Source organism: Triticum dicoccoides, chromosome 6B (assembly GCF_002162155.2).
Source record: "Triticum dicoccoides isolate Atlit2015 ecotype Zavitan chromosome 6B, WEW_v2.0, whole genome shotgun sequence".
Lineage (NCBI taxonomy): Eukaryota > Viridiplantae > Streptophyta > Magnoliopsida > Poales > Poaceae > Triticum > Triticum dicoccoides.
Window position 1 is genome coordinate 506,353,741 of NC_041391.1, and position 13,061 is coordinate 506,366,801.

Here is a 13,061-nt window from a genome sequence, read left to right on the forward strand (position 1 = left end):
GTAAAAAATACCATGCAGTTCATACTGGTATCGGTGGACAAACAACAATTTGTGCTCTGCTGTATCAGCTCAGCGTGGTTCTCGTATTAACAGATCATTCCATTCTCTGAACCAAAACGGTCTCAGAAGCTATTGTTCTGGTACCGGCTTAAGCAGACTATTTCGGTAAAAAATACCATGCAGTTCATACTGGTATCGGTGGACAAACAACAATTTGTGCTCTGCTGTATCAGCTCAGCGTGGTTCTCTTACCTGTCTCCACGATGTGTCCATAATGTTGGGCAGATGCTTTTCTTTTCCAAACAGTGAACATATAATACATCTAATCCTTGCAAGTATGGGTTGACTTGCTCTGGCTGGAAGCAATACAGGCCTGACCGCAACTAGCCTCTTTTGTCCATTTATATTTTATATTTTTTTGCTTTTCTGTATGCGCCTTTGAATGTATACACATATAAAACGATTGAACATTAATTATTAAAAGCCGGAATGGTACACGGGAGTGCCCCGGTGCCAAAACGTTCTGTTTTAAACACCATCTGGAAAGGTGACTGGAATGGAATTAGTAAGTATGCTCCAAGGCCCTCCACCACTGCTGTTAGTCTTGTAATGGTAAATGAACTGGTTTGCTTAGCCACTGTATGGTCTACTGCACTAAGGATAAATGTGCAAGATAAGCAACAGTGTTTATGTTACACATTTCCAGCATGATCTTCCTGTTGTCAACTTTACAAACCCAATAACAGTAATTTTCACATATTACATGTGCGTTAATTTGTTTTATGATTCACAATGGATCATTCGGTCTGGTTGGCATCTTCCGCCGTTTGGTTATCATCGATTTTTAGTTTTTACTAACCTTGATTTTGTATCTGGCAGTTCAAAACAAAGGGTGGTTCCCAGCTGAAGGAGTATTGCACCAATTTAACTAAAGAAGATTGCAGACGCCAATCTGGTTCCTTTGTTTCCTGTGCTAAGGTCAATGTTATTACACTCATTTTGCCTACTCAATGTATACTTCCTCGCATTTGTTTTTATTGTCTATTTGTCTGAACCAACATAGTGGGTAACTGGCCTTCAGACTGCTTCTTTTTAGCAAATATCTATCTGGTATAGTTAATGTAATCTCTTCTTTACATTTTCAGGTTGCATTTTGTCTATATAATACATAAAGTGCTAGGCCACAATTATTCTTCCTCTAAGATAGAATTATATGAAACATATTATGTGAAAATTACCCTTTTTAGCTTTCATCTACAACAACAACAAAGCCTTTAGTCCCAAACAAGTTGGGGTAGGCTAGAGGTGAAACCCATAAGATCTCGTGATCAACTCATGGCTCTGGCACATGGATAGCAAGCTTCCACGCACCCCTGTCCATAGCTAGTTCTTTGGTGATACTCCAATCCTTCAGGTCTCTCTTAACGGACTCCTCCCATGTCAAATTCGGTCTACCCCGACCTCTCTTGACATTCTCCGCACGCTTTAGCCGTAAGCTATGCACTGGAGCTCCTGGAGGCCTGCGCTGAATATGCCCAAACCATCTCAGACGATGTTGGACAAGCTTCTCTTCAATTGATGCTACCCCAACTCTATCTCGTATATCATCATTTCGGACTCGATCCTTCCTCGTGTGGCCACACATCCATCTCAACATATGCATCTCCGCCACATCTAACTGTTGAACATGTCGCCTTATAGTTGGCCAACACTCAGTGCAATACAACATTGCGGGTCGAACCGCCGTCCTGTAGAACTTGCCTTTAAGCCTTTGTGGCACTCTCTTGTCACAGAGAATGCCAGAAGCTTGGCGCCACTTCATCCATCCGGCTTTGATTCGATGGTTCACATCTTCATCACCCCATCCTCCTGCAGCATTGACCCCAAATATCTTGAGGCACCACCTGCGCATCAAGGCTAACCTCCTCCACCTCACACCTAGTAGTACTGAAACCACACATCATATACTCGGTTTTAGTTCTACTAAGCCTAAACCCTTTCGATTCCAAGGTTTGTCTCCATAACTCTAACTTCCTATTTACCCCCGTCCGACTATCGTCAACTAGCACAACATCATCCGCAAAGAGCATACACCATGGGATATCTCCTTGTATATCCCTTGTGACCTCATCCATCACCAAGGCAAAAAGATATGGGCTCAAATCTCACCCTTGATGCAGTCCTATCTTAATCGGGAAGTCATCAGTGTCGACATCACTTGTTCGAACACTTGTCACAACATTATCGTACATGTCCTTGATGAGGGTAATGTACTTTGCTGGGACTTTGTGTTTCTCCAAGGCCCACCACATGACATTCCGTAGTATCTTATCATAGGCCTTCTCCAGGCCAATGAACACCATATGCAAGTCCTTCTTTTGCTCCCCGTATCTCTCCATAAGTTGTCATACCAAGAAAATGGCTTCCATGGTCGACCTCCCAAGCATGAAACCAAACTGATTTTTGGTCACGCTTGTCATTCTTGTTAAGCGGTGCTCAATGACTCTCCCATAGCTTCAATGTATGGTTCATCAGCTTAATTCCACGGTAATTAGTACAATTATGAACACCCCCCTTGTTCTTGAAGATTGGTACTAATATACTCCGTTTCCATTCTTCTGGCATCTTGTTTGCCCGAAAAATGAGGTTGAAAAGCTTGGTTAGCCATACTGTTGCTATGTCCCCGAGGCCTTTCCACACCTCAATGGGGATACAATCAGGGCCCATCGCCTTGCCTCCTTTCATCCTTTTTAAAGCCTCCTTGACCTCAGACCCCTGGATTCGCCGCACCAAACGCATGCTGGTCTCATCAAAGGAGTCGTCCTGTTCAATGGCAGAACTCTCATTCTCCCCATTGAACAGCTTGTCGAAGTACTCCCGTCATCTATGCTTAATCTCCTCGTCCTTCACCAGGAGTTGGTCTGCTTCGTCCTTGATGCATTTGACTTGGCCAATATCCCTCGTCTTCCTCTCTCGGATCTTGGCCATCTTATAGATGTCCCTTTCGCCTTCCTTCGTGCTTAACCGTTGGTAGAGGTCCTCATACGCCTGACCCCTTGCTTCACTGACAGCTCGCTTTGTGGCCTTCTTCGCCATCTTGTACTTCTCTATGTTGTCTGCACTCCTATTCAGGCTCTGGTGCACTAAATTGAAACTGAACTGGCGTGGGTATAATCGTAGTTGCCATTCATTGCTCCAAATCTATGTCAGGACTCAAGGGTATTCTTTCTCCAGTTTCTGGATAATGATTTATAGAAGCAATTTTAATTAATATATGTGATGAAGCGAGTCTAAGAGTCATTATTTGACACATGGCTTTGAACTGAAAATAATATAGTTGTTAAATGTTTATTCAGTTGAGATATGCCAATATAATACCATATGGTTTTTTCAGTTTAAGATCTTCATATAAATTTTCTTAATACTATGCTTGAAAACTGTACTGGTTTCAGTAGACATTTTTAGCTATTAATGATCATTAGTGTCCAACATTTTCTTTCATTTGGAGCAGGTTCACTTTCGCCGAATTATTGCTCCACATACTGATACAAATCTAGGAGATTGCTCTTTTCTGGACACCTGCCGCCACACTAAGGTTGGCCATAGAGGCATAAACCCTTTTATGTTAATCTCTTCCTGTGCATCTGTTTTTATCTTACACGCATTCTACAATTGTAGACTTGCAAGTATGTCCACTATGAGCTTGATCAAACACCAGATATAGCTCCAATGATGGCTGGCACCCTTGCTCCCCCTAGGCAAATAAAGCCCCATAGAGCTGAATATTGTTCAGAAATAGAGCTTGGAGAGTCACAATGGATAAACTGTGACATTCGGAACTTCAGAATGGACATCTTAGGGCAATTTGGGGTAATTATGGCTGATCCCCCGTGGGATATTCATATGGAACTGCCATATGGCACAATGGCTGACGATGAAATGAGGACTCTTAATGTGCCTGCTTTACAAACGGATGGCTTGATTTTCTTATGGGTCACCGGCCGTGCGATGGAACTTGGCCGGGAGTGGTATGTTTCCAAACCTTTAAATTTTCTTCAGAAAAAATGCTAGGAGTGAAATATATTGCCATTTGGCTAGATTTTCTTCATCCTTCATATTTGTAACATCTCTCTGACAATGTTTTTCACTCCAATGAAATCTATTTCCATTGGTTAGCTTTTTGTGGCCCTTTACCTGTAACTCAACAGATGATAGTTGCCCAATTTGATATTATGCATTATATACATTCATTCCTTACTCTTAGTGTCCACTTTGAAGGGCGCAATGTTATTTATTTATTTCCTGTTAAACATTTGTTTTGGAAAATAGTTGTTTTCATTGATCCACTGTACCTCCTTTTTATTCTTCAGTTTGGAGCTCTGGGGATACAAGCGTGTTGAGGAAATTATTTGGGTGAAGACCAATCAACTTCAACGCATTATTCGAACTGGCCGCACTGGCCATTGGTTGAACCACAGTAAAGAACATTGTCTTGTTGGAATTAAAGGGAGTCCCCTAGTGAACAGGAATATAGACACTGATGTTATTGTTGCTGAAGTGCGTGAAACAAGCAGAAAACCTGACGAGGTAATATATCGGCTTCAATTGGTCATACTAGCTGCTTCAGAACAAGTGATGCCTCTTTACTTGTTTCTGTGTAGTTAGATGACTTGCAATAGCTTTGCCAGATTGTTGTTTCTACCTAGAGATCCGTACACCGATTTGGATCCCATATATTAAAACATGCATGTACTAACTTGACATCTAATACAAACCACACAGCTGAAAACCTGCATTCTTTTAATTTCTTCTGATAGTTTTTGTTTCAAAAACGCTGCTTCAAGTCTGTTTTGCTGTACAGATGTACGCCATGTTAGAGCGGATAAGCCCAAGGACAAGGAAGCTCGAACTGTTTGCTAGAATGCATAACACGCAAGCTGGGTGTGCATCTTTCCCCTCTTATATTTCTTCTGCATACCAGATACTATCCATGTACTTACCTTTTTGTATTTATTTATTTTTTCTGTTTAGATGGCTCTCTCTTGGCAACCAGGTAAGCGGAACAAGGCTTGTGGATGAAGGGCTGAGGGCAAGGTACAAAGCTGCTTATCCGGACTTCGAGGTGCAGCCGCCATCGCCTCCCAGAGCAAGCGCGCCTATGGATGTTGATCAGAGTACTCCATCACAGAAGCCTGTTGCATCAGATGGTGAGCGGCCAACCTGATTTTGGCACCCTCTGAGCACATTAGACCGCTCTTGCAGGGATCTACTGTTGTTTCACTACATAGTTCTTGTCACCTGTTACCTTGTTGTACTTGTAAAATTGGATGGTGAAGGAGCGAGTGTAAGCCTTCACTGATATATCGGCAATATGCTTTGCCCGTCTAAGCCCATCAGTACACTCGATTTGTCAGTTCATTATAGAATGACCAAATGTGTGGTGACTTTCAGTTTCGTCCTTCTGTTCTTTGAGGAGATCAATTTATGTTCCCTCGTAATGGCTCAGGGGTTCCCTGTGCAAAGATGTGCGAGCTTGGTTGGCCGGGAAGCAAAATGAATGAATTTATACTTTAAAAACGTCTATATACATCCGAATCTAATCTTTTTAGTGGAATCTCTATAAAAAACGTTTATATATATCCGAATGTAATTTTTATAGTGAAATCTCTAGAAGAACTTATATTTAGGAACGGAGGGAGTATATGGGATTTTTTTAAAGGTCATTGTTGCTGGATTATCGATAATCGAATGTTGTTTAATATATGGTAATAGTTATATTGTCCACAAATAAAATCGATAAAAACTAAGTATGTTTGGTAGGGTGCATGAGGGCAAAAGTTCTCAATCCGACCCACTTTTGCTTATTTGGTAGGGTGCATGGGTTCACGTGGGCTATGCCCATCTGATGCAAAAAATGGCCCTCAGCCATGCCCATCTCATGCAAAAAATGATCAAAATTTTATATTTAACAAAAAAAAATCATAATTAAAAAAATAATTTTTCAAAAATATTCAGAATTTTATTTTTCATTTTTTTAAAAAAAATATTCGGAATTTCCAATTTTGTTTAAATTTTCAAAAAAATTAGAAATTTCAATTTTTTAGAAAATGTTCAAAATTTCAAATTTGTTTGAAGTTAAAAAAATAGAATTAAAAAAATCAAAAAATGTTCAAAATTTCAAATTTTGTTTTGATTTTTAAAAAATGTTCGGAATTTCAATTTTTCTTTACATTTAAAAAAAAATCAGAATTTCAAATTTTATTTAAATCTTTTAAAAATTTATAATTTTTTTTAAAAAAAATTCAATAAAATTTTAGAATTTCAAAATATGTTTAAATTTTTGTTCACATTTTTTCAATTTTGTTTACCATTCAAAAACAATATTCAAAATTCAAAATTGTTCACCATGTCTAACATGCAAGCTGCCAAATAAAGTCCTGGCTCAGCATGTCTCAGCGCATAAACCGCTGCCAAACAACAACAAATGCATGGACTCAGCATGTCCACACTCAACATGTATCAGAGGAAAACAATTAGGCTAGGTCCATACATGTTACCAAACACACCCAGTTCATCCATGTGTCGTGTTGGGTTATGCCTCCTCAGCCTCTCTTTTGGTTGATCCTTGCGTTGTGTTGTGCATGTTTTTTTCCCTTCAAAAAAAGGTCGTGGTTTTTTGTGTTTTCTCTGTTACTCCGTATTCTTAAAGCAACTTTAGCAGACACCGTATACTCGCAGCCCTCTGATACATTTCCAACGTATCTATAATTTTTTATTGTTCCATTCTATTATATTATCTGTTTTAATTGTTTTATATGCATTAATATACTATTTTATATTATTTTGGGACTAACCTATTAACCTAGAGCCCAGTGCCAGTTTCTGTTGTTTCCCCTTATTTTTGAGATCTACAGAAAGAGTCAAAATATTCAGAAGCGAGGTCCAAGAATGAAGAAGGGGTAGAATTACTGAATGAATACGAGCTGTGGCTAATACCCGAGGCATAAAAGACGCATTTTCTACGGGATCCCGAAACCACCAGCCACCCCGACCTAATTCATGATGAGCCCACCAACTTCCTAGCGAGATGCCTACGGTTAAAAACAACCGACATGTCAAGATCCAAATTCGAATTGGTTCCTGGTCCTGGTCAGAGACCATCGTGTTCTCGTATCAAACGGAGTTCAAATAGAATGAAACTTTACGATGATTTTTCTTGGACCAGAAGACACCTACGAGACTTGGAGATGAAGTCAGAAGACCCACAAGGCGATGACAAGCCGTAGAGGCGCGCCCTAGGGGGGCGTCCCTGGCTTGTGGCCCCCTCGGAGGTCTCCTAACCCTAATCTTGGGCCTATATATTCCCAAATATTCCCAAACCATCAGAAGCATCCACAAAAATACATTTCCGTCGCTGCAAGCCTCTATTCCCGTGAGATCCCATCCAGGGGCCTTTTCCGGCAATCTGCCGAAGTGGGAATCGATCACGGATGGCATCTACATCAACTCTATTGCCCTTCCGATGAAGCATGAGTAGTTTACCACAGACCTACGGGCCCATAGCTAGTAGCTAGATGGTTTCTTCTCTCTCTTTGATCTCCAATACAATGTTCTCCTTGATGTTCTTCGAGATCCATCCGATGTAATCTTCTTTTGCGGTGTGCTTGTCGAGATTCGATGAATTGTGGATTTATGATCAGCTTATCTATGAATATTATTTGAATCTTCTTTAAATTCTTATATGCATGATTTGATATCTTTGTATTTCTCTTCGAATTATCAGTTTGGTTTGACCAACTAGTTTGGTTTTTCTTGCAATGAGAGAGGTGCTCAGTTTTGGGTTCAATCTTGCGTGATTTCACCCATTGACAAAGTAGGGGTAGCGAGACACGTATTGCATTGTTGCCATCAAGGATAACAAGATGGGGTTTTCATCATATTGCTTGAGTTTATCCCGCTACATCATGTCATCTTACTTAATGCGTTACTCTGTTCTTATGAACTTAATACTCTAGATGTAGGCAGGAGTCGGCCGATGTGTGGAGTAATAGTAGTAGATGCAGAATCATTTCGGTCTACTTGACACAGACGTGATGCTATATGCATAATCATTGCCTTGGATATCATCATAACTTTGCGCTTCTCTATCAATTGCTCGACAATAATTTGTTCACCCACCGTATTATTTTCCTTCAAGAGAGAAGCCTCTAGTGAAAGCTATGCCCCCCGGGTCTATTTTCCATCATATATTTTCAGATCTATAACCAAAGAACCCAAAAATACCTTGCTGCAATTTATTTACTTTTATTTTATTTTACATTTTAGCTATCTCGTATATATATCTCTATCAGATCTCACCACTGCAATTGACCGTGAAGGGATTGACAATCCCTTTATCGCGTTGGGTGCAAGTGTTTGATTGTTTGTGTAGGTGCATAGATTGGACACCTGCTTGTGCCTCCTACTGGATTGATACCTTGGTTCTCTAACTGAGGGAAATACTTATCTCTACTTTGTTGCATCACCCTTTCCTCTTCAAGGAAAGACCAACGCGAGCTCAAGAAGTACCAGGAAGAATTTCTGGCGCAGTTGCCGGGGAGGTTCTACATCAAGCCTACCAAGTACCCACCATAAACACCCATCTCTCGCATTACATTATTTGCCATTTGCCTCTCCCCCACTTCTAAAACGATTTTCAAAAAAACATAAAAGATTTGCCTTTTTATTCGCCCTTCTTTCATTCGTCTTTTCATTTGCTTTTGTTTGCTTGTGTGTTAGATTGCTTGCTTTGTCACAATGACTCAAGAGAATACCAAATTGCGTGACTTTTCCAACACTAATAATAAAGTACTCCGATTGCTCATGCCACTAGTGCGGAATCTTATAAAATTAATGCCGCTTTGCTTAATCTTGTTATGAAAGAACAATTTTCCAGCCTTCCTAGTGAAGATGTCGCATCCCATCTAAATACTTTCGTTGAATTATGTGATATGCTGATGTGGCTAATGATATTGTTAAATTGAAGCTTTTCATTCTCACTGCAATATTGTGCTAAAACTTGCTTTTCATCTTTGCCTAAAAAAAGTATTGATTCATGGATTAAGTGTAAAGATGCTTTTATTTCCAAGTACTTTCCGCCCACTAAGATCATCTCCCTTGGGAACGATATTATGAATTTTAAGCAACTTGATCATGCACATGTTGCACAATCTTTGGAGAGGATGAAATTGATGATACGAAATTGACCTACTCATGGTTTAAATTTGTGGATGATCATACAAATTTTTTATGCCGAACTGAATTTTGCTTCTAAAAATCTTTTAGATTCGACCGCGGGAGGTACTTTTATGGAAATTACATTCGGAGAAGCTAGTAAACTCCTAGATAATATTATGGCTAATTATTCTCAATGGCATACCGAAAGATCTTGTAATAGTAAAAAAGTGCATGCGATTGAAGAGATTAATGTTTTGAGTGGAAAGATGGATGAACTTATGAAATTGTTTGCTAATAAGAGTTATCCCATTGATCCCAATGATATTCCATTGTCTACTTTGATTGAGAATAATAATGAATCTATGGATGTGAATTTTGTTGGTAGGAACAATTTTGGTAATAACGCGTATAGAGGTAATTTTAATCCTGGGTCGTTTCCTAGTAATTCTCTAATAATTATAGTAATTCCTACAACAATTCTTATGGAAATTATAATAAGATGCGCAATGTTCTTGAGAACAATATTAAAGAATTTATTAGTTCTCAAAAGAATTTCAACGCTTTGGTTGAAGAAAAAATGCTTAAGATCGATGATTTAGCTAGGAATGTGGATAGAATTTCTCTTGAGATTGATTCTTTGAAAATTAGATCTATTCCACCCAAGCATGATATTAATGAATCTCTTATATCTATGAGAATTTCTATTGATGAGTGCAAAGAAAGAACCGCTAAGATGCGTGATAAGCGAGGTTGGTTTGTAAAAGTGTGTTCTTCTAGTTTTCGTGAAAATAATGATGAAGGTCTTAAAGTGATTGATGTGACTCCTATTGAATCTTTATTTTCTAATATAAATCTTGATAAATATGGGACTGGAGATGAGTCAACTTTAGTTAAAAATCATCCCAATGATTTGGAGTTTATAAATCTAGATGCAAAAATTGATAAAAGTGGGATTGGAGAGGTCAAAACTTTAAGTAACAATGAACCCACTCTTTTGGATTTCAAGGACTTTAATTATGACAATTGCTCTTTGATAGATTGTATTTCCTTGTTGCAATCCATGTTGAATTCCCCTCATGCTTATAATCAAAATAAAGCTTTTAATAAACACATCGTTGATGCTATGATGAAGTATTTTGAAGAAAATCTTGAATTGGAAGTTATATTCCTAGAAAACTCTATGATGAGTGGGAACCTACCATTAAGATTAAGATTAAATATTATGAGTGCCATACTTTGTGTGATTTGGGTGTTAGCGTTTCCATGATTCCAAAAACTTTATGTGATGTGTTAGGTTTCCGTGAATTTGATTATTGTTCTTTAAATTTGCATCTAGCGGATTCCACTATAAAGAAACCTATGGAAAGAATTAATGATGCTCTTATTGTTGCAAATAGGAATTATGTGCCCGTAGATTTCATTGTTCTTGACATAGATTGCAATCCTACATGTCCTATTATTCTTGGTAGACTTTCCTTAGAACGATTGGTGCAATTATTGATATGAAAGAATGAAACACTAAATTTAAATTTATGATAAGGAAAGGCATGGAAAACTTTCCAAGAAATAAAATTAAGTTTTCTTATGAATCTATTATGAGGGCTACTTATGGATTGCATACCAAAGATGACAATATCTAGATCTATGTTTTATGCCTAGCTAAAAGAGCTTTAAAGAAAAGCGCTTGTTGGGAGACAACCCAATATTTATCCTTGCTTTTTTTCAATAAATTTATCATCTAGACTCTGGTTAGATGTATTTTGGTGTTTTAATTAGTGTTTGAACCAAGTAAGACCTTTGGGATGGCTTACGGTGATAGTTGATTTGATCTTGCTGAAAACAGAAACTTTTGCGCCCAGTAAAATAATTTTCATAAATCACAGAAGCGTGATTTTTCTCTTAATATTTTACACAAGATTTATATACAAATTTTCCAGGATGTCCTAATTTTTCAGAATTTTTGGAGTTACAAAAGTATACGAAGTTTCCTGATTACTACAGACTGTTCTGTTTTTGACAGATTCTGTTTTCTATGTGTTTTTTGCTTATTTTGATGAATCTATGGGTAGTATCGGGGGTATGAACCATGGATAAGTTGGAATATAGTAGATATTACGCTAGTATAAATAAATAATGAGTTCACAACAATACCAAAAGTGGTGATTTATTTTCTTATACTAACGGATCTCATGAGTTTTCTGTTGAGCTTTGTGTTGAAGTTTTCAAGTTTTGGGTAAAGATTTGATGGACTATGGAATAAGGAGTGGCAAGAGCCTAAGCTTGGGGATGCCCAAGGCACCCCAAGGTAATATTCAAGGACAACCAAGAGCCTAAGCTTAGGGATGCCCCAGAAGGCATCCCCTCTTTCGTCTTCAATCCATCGGTAAATTTACTTGAGGCAATATTTTTATTCACCACATGATATGTGTTTTGCTCGAAGCGTCTTGTATGATATGAGTCTTTGCTTTTTAGTTTTCCACAATCATCCTTGCTGTACACACCTTTTGATAGGGACACACATGAATCGTGAATTTATTAGAATACTCTATGTGCTTCACTTATATCTTTTGAGCTAGACAATATGCTCTAGTACTCCACTTATATCTTTTTAGAGCACGGTGGTGGTTTTATTTTATAGAAATTGTTGAACTCTCTTGTTCCACTTATATTATTTTGAGAGTCTCTAAATAGCATGGTAATTTTCTTTGGTTATGAATTTAGTCCTAATATGATGGGCAATTAAGAGGGATATAATAAAAACTTTCATATAAAGTGCTCTGAATACTATGAGAAGTTTGATTCCTTATGATTGTTTTGAGATATAAAGTGAAGGAAATATGCCCTAGAGGAAATAATAAAGTTGTTATTTTATATTTCCTTGTTTCATGATAAATGTTTATTATTCATGCTATAATTGTATTAACCGGAAACTTGATACATGTGTGGATACATAGACAAAACACTGTGTCCCTAGTATGCCTCTACTTGACTAGTTCGTTAATCAAAGATGGTTAAGTTTCCTAACCATAGACATGTGTTGTCATTTGATGAACGGGATCACATCATTAGGAGAATGATGTGATGGACAAGACCATTCATTAGCTTAGCATTATGATCGTTCAGTTTTATTGCTATTGCTTTCTTGATGTCAAATATTCCTCCGACTATGAGACTATGCCACTCCTGGATACCGGAGTAATGGCTTGTGTGCTATCAAACGTCACAACATAACTGGGTGATTATAAAGATGCTCTACAGGTATCTCCAAAGGTGTTTGTTGGGTTGTCATAGATCGAGATTAGGATTTGTCACTCCGAGTATCGGAGAGGTATCTCTGGGCCCTCTCGGTAATGCACATCATAAGAAGCCTTGCAAGCAAAGTGACTAATGAGTTAGTTGCAGGATGATGCATTATGGAACGAGTAAAGAGACTTGCGGTAACAAGATTGAACTAGGTATGAAGATACCGACGATCGAATTTCGGGCAGGTAACATACTGATGACAAAGGGAATAACGTATGTTGTCATAACGGTTCGACTGATAAAGATCTTTGTAGAATGTGTGAGCCAATATGAGCATCCAAGTTCCACTGTTTTTTATTGACCGAGAGTTGTCTCGGTCATGTCTACATAGTTCTCGAACCCATAGGGTCCGCACACTTAACGTTCGATGATGATTTTGTATTATATGAGTTATGTGATTTGGTGACCGAATGTTGTTCGGAGTCCCGGATGAGATCACGGACATGAAGAGGAGTCTCGAAATGGTCGAGAGCTAAAGATTGATATACATGATGATTGTATTCGGACACCGGAAGTGTTTTGGAATGTGTCGGGTACATATC

General features: G+C 38.3%; 1 protein-coding gene across 1 annotated transcript in view; it reads left to right on the forward strand.

Annotated features, from left to right (window-relative positions):
- LOC119322786 (probable N6-adenosine-methyltransferase MT-A70-like) overlaps positions 1 to 5,454 on the forward strand; it is a 7,315-nt gene extending 1,861 nt beyond the window's left edge. Inside the window, exons 2-7 of the mRNA XM_037596303.1 lie at positions 880 to 978; positions 3,512 to 3,595; positions 3,679 to 4,028; positions 4,371 to 4,587; positions 4,862 to 4,941; positions 5,032 to 5,454. Of these exons, the coding sequence (XP_037452200.1) occupies positions 880 to 978; positions 3,512 to 3,595; positions 3,679 to 4,028; positions 4,371 to 4,587; positions 4,862 to 4,941; positions 5,032 to 5,224 (1,023 nt within the window). The 3' untranslated portion in view covers positions 5,225 to 5,454. The remainder of the gene's footprint in view (positions 1 to 879; positions 979 to 3,511; positions 3,596 to 3,678; positions 4,029 to 4,370; positions 4,588 to 4,861; positions 4,942 to 5,031) is intronic.
- Positions 5,455 to 13,061: the final 7,607 nt, after the last annotated feature.